The sequence below is a fragment of the Myripristis murdjan genome, chromosome 5 (assembly GCF_902150065.1).
Source record: "Myripristis murdjan chromosome 5, fMyrMur1.1, whole genome shotgun sequence".
NCBI lineage: Eukaryota > Metazoa > Chordata > Actinopteri > Holocentriformes > Holocentridae > Myripristis > Myripristis murdjan.
The window spans coordinates 20637426-20658207 of record NC_043984.1 but is presented as its reverse complement, the minus strand read 5'-3'; the positions used below and the strand labels follow the sequence as shown (position 1 = coordinate 20658207).

The 20782-nt window shown below is 40.8% G+C and overlaps 2 protein-coding genes across 4 annotated transcripts; both read left to right on the top strand.

Annotated features, from left to right (window-relative positions):
- Positions 1-287: 287 nt before the first annotated feature.
- Positions 288-2196, top strand: LOC115359084 (dnaJ homolog subfamily B member 9-like). Of its 3 annotated transcripts, none has more exons than XM_030051384.1 (3): positions 288-423; positions 1275-1527; positions 1740-2196. In XM_030051384.1, exons 2-3 carry the CDS (start codon positions 1281-1283, stop codon positions 2060-2062), a joined length of 570 nt encoding a protein of 189 aa, XP_029907244.1. In that variant the 5' UTR covers positions 288-423; positions 1275-1280; the 3' UTR covers positions 2063-2196. The 3 variants fall into 3 exon arrangements, with proteins under 3 accessions (XP_029907244.1, XP_029907243.1, XP_029907242.1); XM_030051383.1 differs by lacking the exon at positions 288-423 and adding an exon at positions 734-855; XM_030051382.1 differs by lacking the exon at positions 288-423 and adding an exon at positions 779-1000.
- A 113-nt stretch (positions 2197-2309) lies between these two features.
- Positions 2310-8881, top strand: LOC115359516 (sorting nexin-6). The gene is made up of 14 exons (XM_030052047.1): positions 2310-2695; positions 2936-3046; positions 3229-3336; positions 3941-4001; positions 4162-4289; positions 5528-5611; positions 5691-5765; positions 5894-5924; positions 6379-6466; positions 6592-6631; positions 6731-6817; positions 7317-7406; positions 7622-7687; positions 8311-8881. Exons 1-14 carry the CDS (start codon positions 2690-2692, stop codon positions 8446-8448), a joined length of 1113 nt encoding a protein of 370 aa, XP_029907907.1. The 5' UTR covers positions 2310-2689; the 3' UTR covers positions 8449-8881.
- The last annotated feature ends 11901 nt before the right edge of the window (positions 8882-20782 follow it).

The window sequence follows — 20782 nt, the reverse complement described above, 5'->3', positions numbered from 1 at the left end:
GATAAAATGAATGCAATGCATACAGTTTTCTGTGCTACCCAATTTGCTCTCCATTGTACCCAGTCCTCTCTGGCAGTACATTAAAAAATGATAACTTTCTGTTCTTGACAATAATTTACTCTAATTGTTACCCAAGTCATCCAACTTTCCCACCAGTCATTTGAATCTATCTCTCTGCATTTCTTTGCTGATGCGCCACCATTTACAACGCTACCCACAGGACTTGAATTAATTAAAGTACTCAAGGCTTGTGGGCCTAATTGGGCTTTTTCCCGAGACAAGACACAGAATAATTAAGAGCTAATCAAACTGAACCGTTTGTGGTGTCCCATTTTCCAACGGCGGTTTGTGAACAACATAGCGGCGCATTACCGCCATCAACTGGATAGGAGTGTAGCTATTTTCCAACTGGGTAGGAGATAAGTGAGTATCATGAACCCCCCAAATATTAATTTAATTTAATTTAATTTAATTTTATTTAATTTAATTTAATTTTATTTAATTTAATTTAATTTTATTTTATTTTATACATGCATGCAAAGAAGATTCTTCCTTCTCTAAAATATTCATTTGTTTCCCTCTGAGCTAAAGCATCATAACATCTCTCTCTTCTTTATAGCCTAATGAATGGTATATAATCATGACCTCCATCACATTTTCCAAGTAACAATGCACTAATTAGTGTTGCATCATGTTCCTACTCTGAAATGGGAAAACAGTTGTTTACCTTTTGTCTCTGCTAACGACGACGAGGAAGAACTTCTTCCTCTCGGAGCGGGTTTTTTTTTTAATCCTTCCAGGCCCTTGGTGAGGTAGTGAATTTAGTTTTTACTGGAAGATGTGTTCCGCCTGTCTGTAAGTAGGAACTGGACTAGCAACAATTTTAAAAATCCAGTTCTGCCACGTAATGTGATGCATTGCGAGGCAGATGACAATGCTACTTCACAGTTGGTGAGAAAAGGGAACAAGCTGCGTTTGATACACTGAGCCATTGTGGTTTGTAAGTAGGATTGTTTAACTCCTTCATTTTAGCTGGTTTAGTCAGTAAACTGTCGAGTTAGTCCAGCTCTGGGTTCACGGACAGTGCCAGGCTGTGTGTGCCTCATTTTTAGTGCACTTGTCTCTCCAGCTGCACAGGCCAGCTGACCTCTGCTGCTGCTGACGTGTTGCTGTGATAGCCCTGCAGATATGATGATGATGAGCTGCCAAAGCAAACGGTGGCTGGACGTGCAGATAAACTGCTCTGTGTGTAAGTCCTATGTGTTCTCTTAAAGCTCAGGATGGCAGTGCAAGGCGTCTCCCCCTGGATGTTGGCCCAGCTGATGACTGCAGTGGTCCTGCTCTGCTTATCTGGAGCTCAGCCTGCCTCCTCAGAGATGAGCAGGAATTATTACTCCACGCTCGGCGTTGAACCGACAGCAACTGAAAGACAGATAAAAAAAGCTTTCTACAAACTGGCCAAGAAGTACCACCCTGATAAGAACAAGAGCTCCGAAGCAGAAAAGACTTTTAGAAACCTTGCCGAAGGTAAATTATAATATAAGCTGTAATATGCTTGACAGTTATCTGTGCATCTCTGAAAGTTATAATTTACAACAATGATGTGAATTCTGTTGCATAATGACCTGCTAAATTAATGATTTCCACATAAAGTCAGGAAATACACTGCTAGTGGTGCTCTTTTTATTGCAGCATGTCAAATGTTGTTAAAGTAAGAGCTTCATTTTCTTGATCCTCAGCTTATGAGGTGCTCTCTAACAAGGAAAAGAGGAGGCAGTATGACCAGTTGGGCCATGAGGCTTTCCAACAGAATGATGACTATTTTAACCAGGAAGCTGCACATGAAGCCAGCGTCTTCGAATTCAGTTTTGATGACCTGTTCATGCATTTTGAAATGGATGAGGAGCAGCCACACTACCGCTGGAGCTTTCCGATGGGATGGGAGGATCAAGAGGACCACTATGAGTATCACAGTTTTCAGAGGTCTGACTTTTCTGATGTCGTGGACTTCTTTTTTCACGGGCATGAGGGGGAAGGGGAGGAGCATGAGCAGTTCTACTAGGCTAAAAAAAAACAAAAAAAAAACAAGCCGTTGGTACCAATGCTGAAGTGGGTGGGTGTGGAGTTAATCCTGTATGAGTGTTTTGTGTTAACGTGGTGTGCTTTGTTGATAATAAAGTCTTCACATAAATTGTTTACTCAGTATCTTGTCTTGTATCTGGTGTGCCTCATACAAATTCAGCTGAACTGAACCTTGGAAATGACCTAAAACAATATATTCAGCCTCTTTTATGGGATCACTTGTAAAGTCCAGTGGTTGTTTACAGGTTTGCAGGGCTGTCAGTGTTCACCCGCTAGGAACTGATGGGGCTGTTTTACCACTTTTCCTGTATGGGTGTGCCGAAGGTTCTGAGTTACTGACTAATAGAATTTACTCATCTTCTTTTCCCCTGCGCCAGCACTTTAGATTGGGCACTTTTTCACTCCCTTTCTTGCAGGACCAGTGTGCACTTTGACCTAGAGGATATCCTGTGCTTTCTCAGCAGTTGGAGCGTGTGAGTGCACTTGAAGCCATTAGAAAACAGAAGATCTTAAAGCTTTTATGCACTTTTATGAAGATAATAGCGGATTTACCCATTCCACAAACACAGAGAGTTGATACAACATATCTTAGCACACAGGCTCTGCCATGATGGTAAGTGTGATTCTGTGCCTGAAAGGTTACTCTTTGCAACTTGAGTATCATGTGACAGCCTTTGTGCCTGGCAGATGCACAGCGATATATATTTACTGAAATCTGCTGCAATTTAGTTTGCCTATTATTAAAGCAAATTTGCAATCTAGATAGAGCATTGCAGTTATCTCATTGCTCATTGGCTCTGCAAGACTTTTAACACTTTTTTTAAGACTTTTTTTTTTTTTTTTTTACTTAAAGGAGGCTGCCAAAGGAGAAACAACTACTCTCAGTGTCACTTCCCATAATATCAAAGTTACAGAGGCAGTGCAAGATGAGGATACACTTACTTTTGTAATTGTATCTCAAAAGGTGAGAAATTGACCCCCTTTATTGGTGATTACATGCTACAGGTATTGCCTAACATTATTCTTAAGTTAATCCAGTACACCTGTTAGATGGGTTAGTTTATTTTTATGGATTATATTTCTGCAAAAACGGGCTCATTGGATGTCATATATATCGGTCTGTTTTGTTTCTATTCTCTGTACCAGCTATCTGGGACAGGGGAGTACCATGTGGTCCGGACTTATGATGACTTTGAATGGCTACAGCAGCACCTGTTCTCTCAGGAGGATGTGCCTGGCATACAAGGCATCATTGTCAGTACTTCATCATGTGGTCTTAATCGCCTGACTCGTTAACCTAGAGATGATAATGGTTTGAAGAAAATTAGTATGGCTGAGTCCTCCTAGGGGAAATACCATGTTTACATAATGTTGGGGATTCAACTTCAGTTTGCAACTTCTGTTGTGTGTCATTGTCTCTTTCTTTTTTTGTTGTCATTAATAAGGGGCTATTTAAATGCTTGGTGGAGGGTGGAGGTTGACATTCAAACCTCCACCTTTTAACACCAAAATGCTTTGAGTGTGGTGACCAAGATAATTGCTCTTTTCAACTAAAATTTTGACTTAGCCACTATACTTAAAATATTTGTCAAGCTTTTTCCTGCTATGCCGCTGTACAAATGGCTGGCTCATGCATGTGTGGCTTCTACCATAATGCCTGGTGTACAAGTGAACTGTGTTTCCTTTATGGAGGACTCTGCAGCTCATACCATAATTCATGAACATACAGGGTATCTAATCCAAAAAATGAAATGTGAATATTTTTCTTAAATAAATACCATTATAAGAACATAAGACATATTGCATGTACTACAATTAAGCCTTACTTTTTTTCATTCTTTTTTTTTTTTTTTTCAAGTTTCCCCCTCTTCCAGCAAAGGCTCAGGTGAATGGATCTGTTAAAGTTATCAAACAACTTGGTATGTACCTTTGCAAAAATGTCTTTTATACTGCAGCTATTTTGAAGTTCTCTTTAAAATCAAAATAAATATTACATTTCTGCTCTTCAGTTTGTCTTTAGTTACACTGTAATCTGTGATGTGATCTGGTGAAAATGTTGATGGCCTCTTTCTGCTGCAGGTTTCCTGGCCATGGGACAGGACTTGCGGCCCTACTGCATGGCACTGGAAGCTTATCTCCGCCAGGTTGCTTCTCACAGCACACTCGGTAAAAACAAAGCTGTGGAGATCTTCCTCACTTGTCGAGATGTAAGTGGCCACTAACAAAATTACCTCACAGTTTTTTGTAATCCATTGTTGTGCCCCAGAAGCAAGAGAGGATACAGTGTGAAACCTCTTTTTATGAGAGTAAAGGCCAATAAGCTGTTAAACTTTATTGAGATTGTTTCAGAAGACAGAAGCGAGAGATTCATCTGCCAAATACCTTGTGAAGGAGAACACATTAAACCTGGCAACTTAATTGTAGCGGGTAGTGGAAATCTCACACAACAAATGCAAGTAAATTCTGTAAGGAAACTTAAATGGAAGTGAACACAGTGGGAAAAGAGCGCAGAGGAAATTGCACAACTAAACCAACTGAAAGTTTAAGCCTGGCACGAGGAGGTGAAACAAGACCTCACAGTCTTGTTTATGTCAAAGAAGAATAAAAAAGAAATCACTAATTTAGTGAGTGTATCATAAATGGTCAGGCTATGGAATGCTATTAATTTCTTATGTTGGACACTTACTCCATGTCATCAGTTTTACACATTTTTATGCTGACAAGGGAAACTCAGTGACATGTAAATCATATAGACGTTTGCCTTTGCCTCATTAATGATGCATCATTAAGCTTTGTTGTTTTGGATGCAGTTGTACGTTACTTCAAATCTGCTTTTGCATGCTGGAACATGTTTGATTAGCAGTTAGGGACAGATGGCCTGGCAGTTGCCTGAAGTTATAATGATTCAAAGAGAGGCAGCAAAGAGATTTTTCCTTAAAATGAAAATGCTCTGTGCTAAGGAAAGACCTGCCTCATAGAAACTAAACATTCAGTGCAGTTCATTGTTTGATTTGTAAGGCTGACGAAAGGAAGCAGGCCTACTATACTGAAACTTTAGGGCACTCTAGCTGGCTTTTCTTTGTTGTATTTAGTTTCAAGAATGGTCACTTTGGCTCATAGACCTAACTCAAACTAGTATGACACACATCCTGAGTAATCGTGTTGCTTAATTGTTATTCAGAATTTGCTCTGGTGAAAAAAGTATTGTGGTTTTCATTCATGCTGATTAACTTCCTGTCTGGATGAGTCTTATTCTGTGTGGAACTGTATATCTTCAGCAGAAGCAGCTTTGGTAGTGCTGTGTGCCAAAAATTTCTAGAGTCACCTCACAAGAAAGAGAGTATGAGCAATAACTCTGAAACTGACTACGTCTCCATTATTAAGTACTCTATTTTGCAAAAATACAACATTTTTTAAAACTTATATGCGCCTTGTGTGTTTGCAGCCCCCTGGCCATCAGAAAGTAAGGAAAAATATCTTCAACCGTCTAAGTCAAGCTGTAGAGGAGATGAGGAAGGAGGGTCACAAGGTACTGCACAGACAAACTCACACCCCGCACCTTTGCATCGCTATGAGAGGTTTTAAATGCATGATAATTGTGTCCGCAGGATGTGGATGTGTTTTTTCAAACTGAACGTGATCATAACCTTCCTCTCACTGCGTTCACCAAGACGGCAGTTGAGGTGAGCACCAAGTCAGAGTGTTTGTTTGTCTGTCTGCCTGTATGTTTGTCCTCCCCATCTTGCTTACATCCAGACACAGATACTGCCCTTTTTTCTGAGCTGAGTTTTTTTTTTTTTTTTTCTCACAGAAATTCCTGGATGTGGTATTGACTGAGCAAAGTAAGAAAACTGGTTTATTTTTCCCACAGTACCTTCCCACTAACACAATCTGCAGCGGGGGATAAGAAGTGATTAATCCACTGGTGTAATTTGTGTTTTTTAAGAGTGGTTTGATTCAATAGCTGATATTTATTGGTGGATATGTGTTTGGTCAGATCCATATCACATAACATTTGTAAGTACCAATTCTGAGCATTTTAACTTGTTGGGAGTACCGAGTGTGTCCACTTCACCATGGTAAGCAGTTTAGATCCTGTCAGGTAAGTTACTGATCACACAGAATTGGGATTTGTCATTTTCTAAATTTTTATGATACTCGTTTTATTACCCAGTGTACTAAACCCCAATCCTTTGGCACCTCAGCTAAATTATAACAGATGCGTTGATTTATTTGCAAGTGCTGCTTGACAAAGGTTTGGTGGTGGAGCTTGATTCATTCTCCACTCCTCTACAGAAATAGCGATGGCATGTGGACATTTCTCCACTGCTCTGCAACTCTGTGTGGAACCCGGGGACAATCCTGACAAACAAGCCTTCTCCAAGTGAGGCGATGATAGTATTGGTTTTTTGTTCATTGCATATGAAATTTACACACAGTACATTATGCACAATTTGCAATAAACATGCTAGTAAAAATGGACAAATTGACAGTATCTCTTTCATACAGGATTTGTGTGAAGCTGTCAGAGGTCTTTGATTCAATGAGGGTAAGGTATACAATATAAAGTAGCAATTCCATAGAAGTATAGTTATGTTCCTCTGTACCATATGTTTGGCGCATCATCTGTGTGTCTGTGCATGTGCAGAAAAACACTATGAGTGTAGCTGAGAACAACGTGAAGACTCTCGGGCTGGGCCTGGACCTGGAGTCACGCTACCAGGAAGCAGAGAAGGTCTGACCCCTGACATGATCACCCACAGCTTCTGCACACCATGAAAAAAATCCCACTTGTTCCATATTTGCAAATAAACTTGTCTCCAATATTTTCTTGAATCAAGTTTCATTTTCTTGACGGTAGCAGGCTGATTTATGTTACTCTGCCCCGTTTCAACATGCTTATACTCGTTCCTAGAAAAATGGTTGAAACATGTGAAACTGCATTTAAAATGAGTGGAATTTTCTCATCCCTTTGGCACATTTTTCTTTATAAGAAAAGCAAGATTTTTAACTGATTATGAGACTCAGCTTGATAAAATTGTGATTTTTTTTTTTTTTTGTCATGGATTAACTGCATTGTCAAGAGATGTCCACTCAGTGTGTATATGTGTGTTTTCCAGATGTAACCTGCCTCTGCATTTACCCACAATCTGAGCCTTCTTTCGGTGCATTTCTGTTGGCCCTGTAGCATTTTCTTGAGTATCATCACACGTGTGTCTTTGTGTTGAATGCAGGAAATGCTGTTCAGGAGAACCTGTAAACTGGTGGAGTTGGAGACAGCCAGCAGGAATGCTGAAAAAGCCAAACCTGTGAAGAAGGCTGCAGTGAGTGTCCATTCCCACACATATACAACAACCCACAGCCAGAGAAAAAAAAAAAAAAAAAAAAAACACGTTTTCTTATGACCAGTAGGTGTCAGTAATGCTCTGCTGAGTTGAAACAGTAACATCGTCGAAGCATGGGAAAGCTGATGTGAAGACGTTTGCATTGATAAACACCAAATATATAATTATGACGATAAGCTCTCCATATTCATCAGATGGAGGAGTTGAAGAAAGCATCAGAGAAGGAGTTTGATCACATATCTACAGTGGCCAAACAGGAGGTAAAACATCTACATGATTGAGCTGTGGATTTCTCATTGCCTCTCCCCCAACCTACCTTAGGCCTTAAAAGTTATTAGTCAGCATTAGTCAAGTTGTTCTGCATTAGAGTCAGCATTTCCAGTGTTATAAAACTCTAAGCCCACCTAAGCTTAAGCTGAAACCTAATTCTGCTTTTATACTTACCTGCAACACTTCCTTGTTGGTAAAATGTCCATTGTAGACTAGCCCAACTCACTGTATACTTATCTGTCATATGTAATTGTAGAGAGACTTACCAGATTATGTACATAGAAAAAAGTAATGATTTCATTTATTACAGTAGCACCTTGCTATTTCATCTAAACCAAAGTGTTACAACAGTTCATAGAGCCATCTATTTAATAGCGTGCCATATTCCTACCTAAATTTTACCTCTGCACTGGACCAGATGTATAGTGCTTACCTTTATATGTAACTGCAATGCTTATTTGAATAATAAAAATCAGTCTTAAATTTCCTGGAAATGTGTCTGGAAAATATTGTTAAAAGCCTTAAATTCAATGTTCTGATACCTGTAGACTCCCTGGTGTATACCTGTAATAAGGTTTGTGTGTGCGTATGTGTGTGTGCATGTATCTTCCAGATTACACGGCTCAAGAGTGCACGTGTGGGCATGTTGCAGCAGGCTCTGGTTCAGTGGTGTGAACAGCAGCTTCTCACGGCCAGGGAGACTGCTGACTGCTACAACCAGCACCTACAAGCCTTTATAGGGATGGCCTAGTGACCCTACTAGCACTTTCCCAGTAAAGCATCTGCAGGATGTCCAAACAGCATTGTATCTATCACCTAAACATGTTCCTGACCTTCCTACACTATCCTCTGCCAGTTTATTATGTTCATTTTCAGTGTAAATGTGACAATTTTAACAGAACTAAGCAAACCTTTTCCAATTCTCAGATAGTACACTAATGTTTTGTCAGTCCAGTAAAGTACATCGACACACACACACACAATCCTCTGTCAGCATCTCTAGTTACACACTGTAATAAAGCTGCTGTGAAAATGAAGCTATTGAGATCATAGCAGGTAAGGCCATGGTGTGTGTGTATGTGTACTTTTCTATACTTTGGCATTTGTGCTGAGAGTGTATTGTGCCGCTCTCTAGTGACCACATCAGCTTGGGTCACACAAAATAAAGTGTGATGAATTGATTGCCAAACTACTTGCTTGCCTGTGTGTGTGTTTCTCACTCCTGGATCATTAATCAGTTGGTTTGACTGCTCCTGCAAGGTCATAGCAACAAGGACACACTCTCTCTCTCTGTCTGCTGACTACAGTGTCTTAGTTCTGAAACAATTCTGGACTTATGATTATCCCTGGTTAGTGATCTCTCATTCAATCCCTGTATTTTAGATGTCATATCCTTTATCGTTATCTGAAACCTGCAGAGAGGTCCAGCCTAAAACTGTGGTGCACTTAATGAAAACTCCTGTGCATTTGATACTGTAGGTCTTTTTGAATGAAACGAAAATTAGAGTGTTAAGCACAATGTCACCTTCTCCTTGTACTGTGGACTGCAGGTCCATATCACAGCACTGCTGTGTTCTTCATCTCATCTGTTACAGCCTGTAATCGCTTCTTTGAGAGGATGGGGAGGATTAGTTCCCATTTCAGGGGAAGTGATGACTGGTCTCATAAGAAAAGAGGCTGGGGAGGAGGTTTTACTCATCTGACGATGAAGGAGTGGTGAGATACTTCCCTGATGGTCTTCCAACCTCATATCATTTTTATATCTGCATTCACTGTATACATCAACTCTGCACTCTGAAATCAGTTAAACAATGAATTATCATTCCTCGCTTCAGACTGCATCCTTGTAGGTACAAGCTGTTATCTTATTTTACTCATTTAAAGGAAAATAAACCTCACCCTAAAACAATTTTGATACTTAAACCAAACACTACAGCAAAACAGGTGCTGGTGGCATACTTTAAGTTTTTGGTCCTGATTTGTTGTCTGCTAATGTATTTTTCTTTTCCCTTTCACTGACCATACTTAGGAGTTGCAATGTCAGGCTGAGATACATCCTGCACAGCTACAGTGGAGATTAATAGGAAAAACAAATTCAGAGATCCCAAACATCAACAGGATGCATGAGGTTTTTGAGTCAATCCCTCAGAACCAAAGAACAAAGACAGATACCTATTTCTCCGGTGATAGTTGCCTCAGTAGAAATGAATGCAGTCTCAAGAAATGTTATGTTTTGAGTGAAGCACATACTGTACTTCAGTGAAAATAACATTTTTACATGTAAGTTAAGGGTTTGTTTCAAGTATTTGGGGTTGAAAAGGGGCTCTGTGCAGATTTTGCAAACCTGCACCAATTGGCAGGCAGACATTTTGGAACCACAAAGATTGAGCAGCTCTTTCCTGGAGGTCCTGGCCAAGAAAACAGCAATATGACAAAGTGTTGCAGACCAATCCTGCACAACAATATATAGCCTGCAGTCAAAACAGTCAAAGTCACATGAAAGAGAGAACAAAGTAAAATTTTCTATAGAAGTGCTCCAAAAAAAAAAAAAAAAAAGCAATAGTCTCATATCACACTGGCAGGCTCATTGGCCAAACCTGTTTAAGACTTAACAAAGCAAAGACAGCTACTGACACACGGAAGGATGTTTTTTTCCAGTCATCTTATGGGCTTCACAGGGAAAACTTCCAGCCTATGTGACAATAGTGTAATTTGTACATCAGTACAATTATGCAATTGTACTGATGTATTTCCTGTATTTCATTCCTAATTAAAATAGCATGCCTGTAGCTGTTTGTACTTGTAGCTGTTTGTACTTGATAGTCTATACTTTTTATTTCTGTTATTCAGGTAGTCATAAAATTTATTTTCTCTCATTATGTGCAAACTGCTAATTGTTGTTACATCCACTGCAGATTTTGCCCATCTGAATGCATTTGTGGTTTGTTAGTTTTAATAACGTCCAGTAAAAGTTAAGTGTGGGGGTTTTATGGACCATCTTGAATATCCAGTAATTTTACCTCTTTATTATTCTGAAGGCTTATATCATCATGAACAGACCTTGAAATATGAGATGTGAGTAACAAAATGCATCATACTTAGGCATTACAGATGGTTATGTTGTTATATTTTTCACAGGATGTACTGCAACAATAAACCCACTGTTATTATTATTCACAGCCATGATGCTTTCATCCCTGCTGCTTGTCACTTTATTAGACCAGATGAATTTCACAGCACGGAGCCATATTTCTGGTGCTTTCATGGATCCTGCAGCAGGTAGCTGGTGCACATGGTGTGCACACACACAGGCAAACACACTAATGAGAGCCCCTCTCAACTGCTGAGAGCGTGACCCAGATCAAGGACACAGTGATCGGGCACTGCTCTGTGTGTAAGAGAGAAAGAGAGTGTGCGTGGTGGGGGTGAATGTGTGTGTTTGCATGTGAGTGTGCGTTCATCCCAATGAAAACATGCACTTAAAGGCTGATTCGCCAAAGTGGCTCATTACTGGTGGAAAGGCAGCACTCAGCACAGAGCCCTATGGCCTGACCAAGACTGGGTTGTCAGCTGCGAAATGAAGGCAGTCGCCTGTCTGAATGCACAGTGTGACGAGGCCTAATGAATCAGACCCAGCAGGGCTGAACTAGACCAAGGACAGAATACTTTGAGTACCGCACCCACTCAACGAGGTCATACTACCCCAACAGGAGGAGCCTTATTCTCCGTCACATTATGAAAATACAGCTAAGCCAACCTTGATTATGTGGGAGCACCTGAACTTTAATCAGTGTTCACACCTAAGGTATTTTATAGCTGATCATTCAGTGTTTGGTGTGTTGAATCATAAACCCACACAGGGAATGATTAATATAATGTGAGTACAGCTTTATAAACTCTTTGGTGATATAACCTCGCAGATATTAAAGCTGACATGTTTGAACTTGATGAAAATTTTAATAATAGATTTTACTGGGTTTTCTTGAACAAGGGGAAATTAATATTTATCATCACAGCCATGTGCTGATGACTGATTTGTTCTTATACCTACCAGTATGTTTTCATTTGTTTGGTTTTGCTGCATCTGTACACTAACTTTTTGTTTAGAGTATGTTTTAAGTAGGCAAATCTATTTTGATTACTGACTGTTTTGCTTCTCCTATGAACTGCGTGCCCGGGCTTCTCCCGCCACAGGTCCACATTGATGTATTCCGTCTTCACAGCCAGCTTTGATATCTTTGTAGAGTCTTATGTGCTCCTGGGAAGCTACAAGGCTACATCTGACTATAGAATGCTGATATGAAAGTTTCATCATTTCCAACTTTCCGACAGAAAGTATAAGCCTCAGACAGCCCTGCCAATTATGTGAGTCTTGAAATCAAAAAGGGGAAGAAAAAAGTAAAGTTTTAGAGCCTTAAGCCTATATTCTCACTGACGATGCTTTTGTCACAAACAGAGCCCAAAGCTTGGCTCTCCTGTATCAGAAAATAGTGAGTGTGTTGCAGCTGAGTTGTGTCAACCCAAGGTTGTTGCCACCTCATTAAATCTAATCACTGGCGTACACAGTTTATGACTCATTAAAAGTTTGTAGGAGGGTGGGACAGAATGAGAGGGAGAGAGTGAGTGAGTGAGTGAGTGAGAAAGAGAGAGAGAGAGAGAGAGAGAGAGAGAGAGAGAGAGAGAGAGAGAGAGAGAGAGAGAGAGAGTACTTCATATAGCTTCATAGGGCTCCTCTCATCCTGAATTTTCAACAACAGTCTAAGATAAATAAAGCAGATACTCTCAACACCAAAGTCAACCTTTATGGCAACACTCCACTGAGTCTGTCAGATGCTGCCTGTATACTGTGTCATTTTCTCCCTTGCAGTAGATCCACAGCATCGCAAGGCATTAGACTTGCTAATTTAGTCCATTTCTCTGTTCACTATTGAATGGAGCCATAAATATTAATACTTGCACGCTCCCCTCCTGGCTGCTTGTCATGCATTCAAGGAATTCTGGGTGATGGTATAATATTGTTAATTAGGTTTGCAGAAATAATGTCACCACTCAGCTCATGGACAGGCTGACAAGCAGAGGTGATGACTTCCCTGCCATTCTTAATGGACGGCAGAGTTTTATGAATGCATCAGCTTTTCTGTGTCTGCTCTACTGTAGCATGAAAAACACAACAGCAGAGAGACATGCTCCCAGAGGGAGAAAACTGTCCATCGTGTGATTTCAAAACAGAGGGGTGATGATTCATTTTTGTTTACTCACAAGTGACTCAAATTGAATAACACAGAAGGAAATTGGAAATAAAAAAGAAAGAAAATGCAAATGAGAGATAATGTTTTGGCACACAGAAGCACTGAGAACCATACCAGCCAAATAGCTGCACAAAACATACACGTGTGAACGCAGGCACACACACACACACACATACACACACACACACACACACACACACACACACACACACACACACACACACTGCAGTAAAATCAATTATTTATCAATTTTTCCACCACAGCTTTATTTGTCAGAGCAACAGGTCACACACAATCAGGCTCACTACTCAAGGGGTCATTTTGTCACATGTTGTCAACACATGGGCTTTTTACAGTGTCTATCACCAACAGCTTGCCACAAAAACAGCTGTCCCACACCAACCTGTGCTGTGGGGACATGCTGTAACCACTTTACCACACATTACTGTAATATGCCATTGTAGCAGCTGTTGTACTGCATATTTGAATGACTCTTGCAACATGGCATTACACCAGCTTACATCATCTGCTCCAACAGATCAAAAGTGCTGCACATTGTCTCTAAGTCTGTTGTGTCCTGCTGTCTGTTGCTGTCATGATACCTGAGCTCTAAAACAATGGTCTGTTGATCTGAGTGGGAGAGGTTTTCGTCACACTGACACAAGCATGCAGCAAACAGTGCAGCAACAACAAACTAGAATTGGCTAAAGTTTCTGAAAAAACTTTAAATGTGCTTGCCTATGTTGCCGAACATGTGGCAACGCACTAACCTGCCATCCCTTCGATATGCTTTTTGTAGGTGGTGGTGTGTTTGGTTTGTAGTTGTTTTGTTAAATGGTTGCTGTGGTGTGTAGAATGGTTGCTAGAACATTGGCAGGTGGTTACTATTGTGTTCTGGGTGGTTGCAAGGTGGTTGCTATGGTCTTTGGAGTGGTTGCTATGGTGTTTGTAGGGTGGTTTCTATGCTGTTGAGGGTGGTTGCTAGGATGTTGCTAGGTGATTGCTGTGGTGTTCCTGATGGTGCTAAGGCATCGCAAGGTGGTTGCTATGATGTCTGCTGGTGTTCCCATGCAGTTGTTATGGTGTCCTGGGTGGTTGCTAGGGCATTGCTAGGCTGTTACTATGGTATTTGGGGTGGTTGCTAGGGAGTTGCCTGGGTTTTTGGGGTGGTTGCTATGGACTTCCTAGGTTGGTGGGGATGATTACTGGGGTGTAGTGTTAGCAGTGCAATAAACTTAAACTGCAATTGTGAAAAATTGGCGAGTTGGATTGCATCAAAAATTGACACATCACTTCTGCTCCACAAGATGCACATTCTTCATATTTTGTGTATATGCAAAGTCTGTGTGATGTAGAGCCTCACGAAAGTTTCACAATTCATTTGTAATGGGCCATAAATCACATATAAACTGGAAATGTGAAAAATCTGTAAGTAAGTAATCTATAAGTAATGCCAAAACTGCAGGAAGAGTTATGTGCCAAAATTTGGTGGAATAATAAGCATACAAGTGAATAAGATGTCTTTGTGAAGGCAATGCAGTGTTATTAGAGAGAGTTGGTGTTGTGAACGTTGTGTGGATGGATGCATGTGATATGGCTGCTTGCTTCCTAAAGCGGCAGGGCATCCATGTGACACAGAACAAGAAATGCCTCTACAGAGCCGTCTCTCTTCTAGACTGCCTCTGGTGCTAACCATGCCACCTTGATGTTCCAAACAAATACACAAGGGCGAAGCAACCATATGGAAAATCACCTGAGATCTGACAGCAGACAGAGGTTGAACATCTGTTGTAGGCTTGTCTGGAACTGAGGACAAGTCCCCCCTCACCTTTCCTGCTGTTGTTATCCTCTGTTGTCTCCTCTGACTGAGTCTTGGTGAGGTGATGCAGATGGGATCACTACAATCAAACGCCTCCTGGAAGCTGCTATTAAATTTCACTTTGAGATAATGCATGCTAAAGTCTCATTAAATCCCAGTCAGGGATAATGCACGTTAAACTCCCATTATGTTTTGATTAGAAGGCACAGGGCCTGCCGTCGCGCTGATTGTGTTCTTAATCAGATTCTTCCTGCAGCAGTGCAAACAAAAACTAAGAGGAGGAAAGAAGCAACAAAGGCAAACAAGCTGAGCAAGCAGTAACAATTTCCTTTCTCTCTGTGGACAGAATGGAATGGTTGTGTACTGTTTTTGGCATAATGAAAGTATGAGAGAGTGGATCTTAAATGAAATTGCTGCTTAGCGTTATTACTGTGTGACTGCAGGAATTAATAATTTGGGGGAGCAGAGACAAATGCAGCAACAAAAATAGAATTTGATCAGTTTAATGTCTAGCCTGTCTAGTGCTTTTTAGTTTGCAGTATATATATTTTCGTACACTGATCTCAGAGGCACGGTCCTTTTAAACTGCCAGATCAGTTGTCAGTGGGATCACACAGATGACCTTCCATCAGTACATATCAGTCCCAGAGCTATTGACATGTATTTCAAACCACTGTATTTATATATATTCATTTCATCCAATATATAATCTGCATATACACAATACATACAGGCCATGTAATTTAATGGAGTATAATGTGCCTTGGGCGTGGTTCAAACAGCAACCGCGGCTGTGTGTCAATACTGTATAGATCAGCATTTTTTTTCATTTGTGTGAACTAAAAGCATGTCACCAGCGTCTCCCAGTGATACATAGCAGATCTATACGGCCAGGGTGTGTGTTTCATTAGTGAAGTGTGACATGCTTTATAGCCGACTGCTATGGATACAGCGGAGCCTCAGACACACGCACACACCAATCATCATCAGACTAAAACACAATGATAGTGCACTGTAATGGACCATAAAAAGCATCACATTCTCTGTTATTTCTGCTGTAGCCCATATTCCTCAGGACATAATGTCAAGGAGAAAGGTCACCCATTTTTGTATGCATGTCTGTCTGTGTGTGAGTGACTGATAGTGTGTATATGATGCACTGCTGATTAGTCCCTATATCAATCAGCACTGTATCTGCCCCAGTCTAATCTGTTTTCAACTAAGCATGAAAAATGGATGAACCCAGTGAAGGATTTCAATGAATGCTCTTTTAATTCAATTGTCTCCAAGAACGGGAGTCAGGAAAGCAATAGAGATGTAGATAAATTTATCTCATTAACATTCATGTACAGATGCATGGTAGCACAACAGCTCCCATAGTATGAATTCATTATCTTGCATATGCAAACCTCATCAGGTTGCATAGGGAATGACCAATATTGGTTCAGTGTATTAAGAGGAGATTATACTCAAAGGAGCAAGATGTATGAAATTAACTGCAAACGAGCCAGTTGGTGTGTATGCACAAACTTTTGTACAAACTCTTGCAAAACTGCTTGTCTTTTGCAGTAGAAAACTGCAAAGGTTGGCTGCACCCACAGAGAGTTAGTGTAGAATTCTGTGTGATCAAAACAGCCATATTTGAATAACTAGTGTTTTTCCACACAGATGGCACTGAGAGGAGCCAGCAGCTGTCCAGGAACTTCCTGGTGGTTTAGACTCAGTGATTTATCATCACCTCCACCCATATGACTTACTATCAGAGGACAACAAGCAGCTAGGTGTTTGCTCCTGTTCAGCAAAGAGTTTCTATAGAAAAGGCTGTTCATGGCACTGTGCCCTGTCCCATGCATGTCCTGGATCTACAGAGATGCTGCTGCTTCCTCTAACATGCTGCCAGAGCAGTGATTCTTCTCCCTGTCTCTGTCAGCTGAGCCCAGGAGAGACAGAGGATTTTGCGCTGATTACAGCAGTTAGATGTACACAGAAGTGGCAGTGAAACAAGGGAGAGGACAACAGTCCTAATCAGTCATCAGGCAATATTTAAAAACGCGCAACCGGGAAACTGTATAATGCACAAAAGCAACAACAACAACAACAACAACAACAACAAAATTCCTCTCATTAGTGCTGTGCATTATGTGCAATATGTTTCAAGCTTGCCACTCCTCCACAAGCAGCATGTGAAAACTGAAAACTTTGAAACCTACATATTGTCCCCTCCCGTTTCCTCACTGTCTGTTTGGCAGGATAGACTACCTAACCCACCACCATCATCACTAGCAACAACAACAACAACAATATTTCTCATAGTGACTTTGACATGTTATACCTGTAATAGCTCAACAGCTTGTTGTTGTAAAGGATGCTCCTTTTTTGGTGCCTGTCTCCCACCATGGAGTCTCTCTACGCCTTCACATAGTGTCTGAAGTCAGAGGGAGCTGCAGTACAGGCACACAGGAGCTAGGCATGCAGCAGGAAAGGGGAGGTCTGGAAAAAAAATGAACAAAGATGCTTTAACAAATAAATTCTGTCTGTAGATCAAGATGTGGGCTTTAATGTGACACCTCGTAAACTATAATGAGGAGCATAATAAGCATATGAGAGAGGGAACAAAGTCATTTCAAATGATGAGTGGTACAATGGAACATTTTAACAAGCTTAAAACAGCCCTGCTCCTGTAGTGTCTCCGCCTTAAATGTACACGTGTCTGTTGGTGTGAGGATAACACTGCTCTGTCTCTACTCCCTTTCTCAGAGCGAGATGCAGCCAATTAGAGCCTGATTGGGGGAAAATGAACAGTACAGTTGGAAAAGGCGGGGAGAGAAGGCAAGGGGAGGGAGAAGCATGGAGAATAACCCAAAGAGAAGAACAGCCAAGTAAAAAAAAAAGAACTCGTTTCATGAAAAGGGAAATTAATTGGGCCATCTCTAAAGAATCCAGGTCTCTCTCTCTCTCACTGCATGGCTGTGGTGTTATTAATCAAACTCAGACAGCTGAGTGAATTATTCTTTGGTAGTGATAATGAATGATGAGGGAGAGTCAGTCCTGCCCTGTCTGAATGGGCATTGTGTGTACAGAGATTAACCCCTCCTCCACTTCAAGAATGGGAGCTACAGAGCACCAGGGAATAACAGTGTTTCTCTAAACTAAACTAAAGTGGAATTACTTATGAGATCCATCATTACTGCAGCCAAAAGCATAAGATAAATGATGTTGGTTGTTTGCCGTGAAGTATTTCTGTGGCAATCACAGATGTACTCACAAACATCAGGTAACTGACAGCTGACAAACACTACTGTCTAACAATTTTTGATTTTTTGGAAAGACTGGGGAGACATCTTAAGAAAAAAATAATAATAAAGAGGGAACGCTACTCTTTTAATCTAATGGGTGGCTATTTTTCACTGCAGTAAAATAATCAACAGTCAATATAACACAAAGCTCCTAATCTTGGTTGGATCACAGATGAGGGAATGTTTTTTGCAAAAAAGGTTGACAGCTTAAAAACTGTGTGATCTAACAATGCTCTTTTTACAGTTTGTGTATATAAGCTAGTATTGCACAATGAAATTAACATTTCAAAAGAAATTAGTGAATCATAAAGTTTTGCTCTATCAAAAATGTGTCAAGCGTTAAAAAAACAACTTTGGATTCAGAGGCAAGCTACCTTGATGCACAGAGTTTTGTTTTCCACCTCCATATTTAAAATGATCTGTAGAAATACACACAGAGTTCCTTAATCTACTTTGTGTAACCAGTGATGAATATGAATGAGGATATGAATACAAATGAGTAAAAAATGAATATTAATGAAGGCAGTTTCCCCTCCCTCCGACTGATGGTGTGAGGGCACTGAGTGGAACTAATCAATCATCGTAGACGCAATGATAGACAGAGAGGTCCATCACTCACCTGAAAACATATCACCTCTGTGAGTTTGCATGCGTGTCTGTGCCTTTGGCCCATAAGTTGTGTAATGATAAAATCAACAAAGGTGCTGGTCACCTGACCTTTGCAGTGTAGTGGTGTGAATTTCAAGAAAAACTTACCCTATCTCTCAGCTGCACCTGTCACAGTTTACTCTACCATTACAGTGGTTTGTCTAAACTGCTGGCTCAGTAGTAAGTGCTTTCTTGCACTGGTGCAGGTAGTGCTGTAGTAAACAAATTGTAATGAATGCACCTGCCCCAACAGACTAATGACATCACAGCATGATACTTATTGAGATGATAAATTACACACAAAAAAGATACACATTCATTTTTCCTAATGAGTTCATTGTCATTAAATTGATTAATGCTTAATGAGACCTGTCAATCTGATGGCAGATGTATTGATGGAAGGGACGGGGTGAGGTTAGGGGTCAAAATTTCACGATGACATGATGATTTAACTATCCCAAAATAATGCATGGTCAATACCAGTCTTAGAAGGCTGAGACCCCATTCTGCTTTCATCTATTCAATGTCACACAGCACTCCAATTTAAAAACCCTGGTTCCATTTAGAGTTGCCTCAACTTTAACTTCCCTCTCAAATGGAAAGCTTCCTATGGGCTATAGCCTTGCAGTGCTCCATTACAGACCTAATGCAGCATTTCCTTCTACAGCCGTGGGATCATTTACCACCTCTTTACCCCTTGCTTCTCCCCATTTACCCCGAGCTTTCCATTCCCAGTAATGAGTCAAATGGCACCAATGACTACATGGATCATATTGTTCCCCTGCCTTTTGTGGGACATCAACTCTGTGGCCCTTGATCTCTTTAAGAAGGTAGTGAGTCTTAGTCAGAGCTTATGGACAGATGGACACATGCACATTACAATGTGACTAAGGGGTAAGAGTAAGTTAAGGTGTTTTTTTTTTTTTATTACAAATCACGTGAATTGCGTCTGTGCTTTATGCAATCTGGTGTCAACATAAAGTGTAACAAGTAACATTAACCTTTAGATGAGATAATTTATTATAAGTGACTGTAGTATTCTGTATGCAGGCTATAACAGTGGTGTGTTTAACAGCAGTCTGATGTTAGTAAGTGGTTCATTATAAGCAGCACCTGAAAATAATGAGTAGTTGCAGGTGATGTTCAGGCAACACAACTCAATGGAACACATGAGGGAAGCATTTATGGAAGTTTGCACCTGCTGACTCATGATACTCTGCATGTGGAAGCAAAAAATATGCAAATCCTCTTTTCCTCACTGATAATATACACATTTACATGCATTTGCTTAATTTGAGTAGTTCTGTTTCTCTCCACAATGCAATGTGGAAGCATTATAATATGGGATTGGCAGTGATGAAGCCCACCCAGCTCTTGGAGAGAGAGCCAAAATAGGCTCCTGTGCCCACACTGTCACATGTATGTCACTGCTATCCAACTTACACTCCACCCAAACTCCCTCACTGTCACCTCCTGGATCCGCTGTAACGCGGACTGTATCGACAGTGGCAGGAATCCTTGTGACAAGTGCGATGGCGGAAACAGTGACATGCATCCATGGAGGCGGTGTAGAGGGGGTATGACAGGCCTAGACAGGGCTGTCTACCCCGTGTCAAGAGATAGTGTGTCAACACTGTGTGTGACATTCCCTCAGGGGCACAGTTTGTGTGAAAGAGACACTAAACCACCAGTGTCCCTGTAAAAGCCTATTGAGCGTCAGGACACTGAAAGAGAGAGGCCATGAATTATGAATGAATGGTTAATTAGCTGCCATTGTGTGCATAATTGGTGGATAATACACGGCTACCCAAAATAAAGTGTTACACGATCATCTCTGGGGAAAATATAATCAGCTTATATGGATGAAGCTCTTTTGTGAGGATCCTCTTGCTAGGCTTTCTGTCTGCCAGAGGTGGCATCGTCCTGGGGTTCCACATTTCCATCGCTTTCTTGCTTTACAGTGTGCTCTGAGAAAGCTGCAAATGCTCAGATTAAGCATGAGCAATAAAGGTCTCTGTCACTGGCATACATTAACTGGGCATTGCAGACAAAATTCTGTTTCCTAAATGAGAT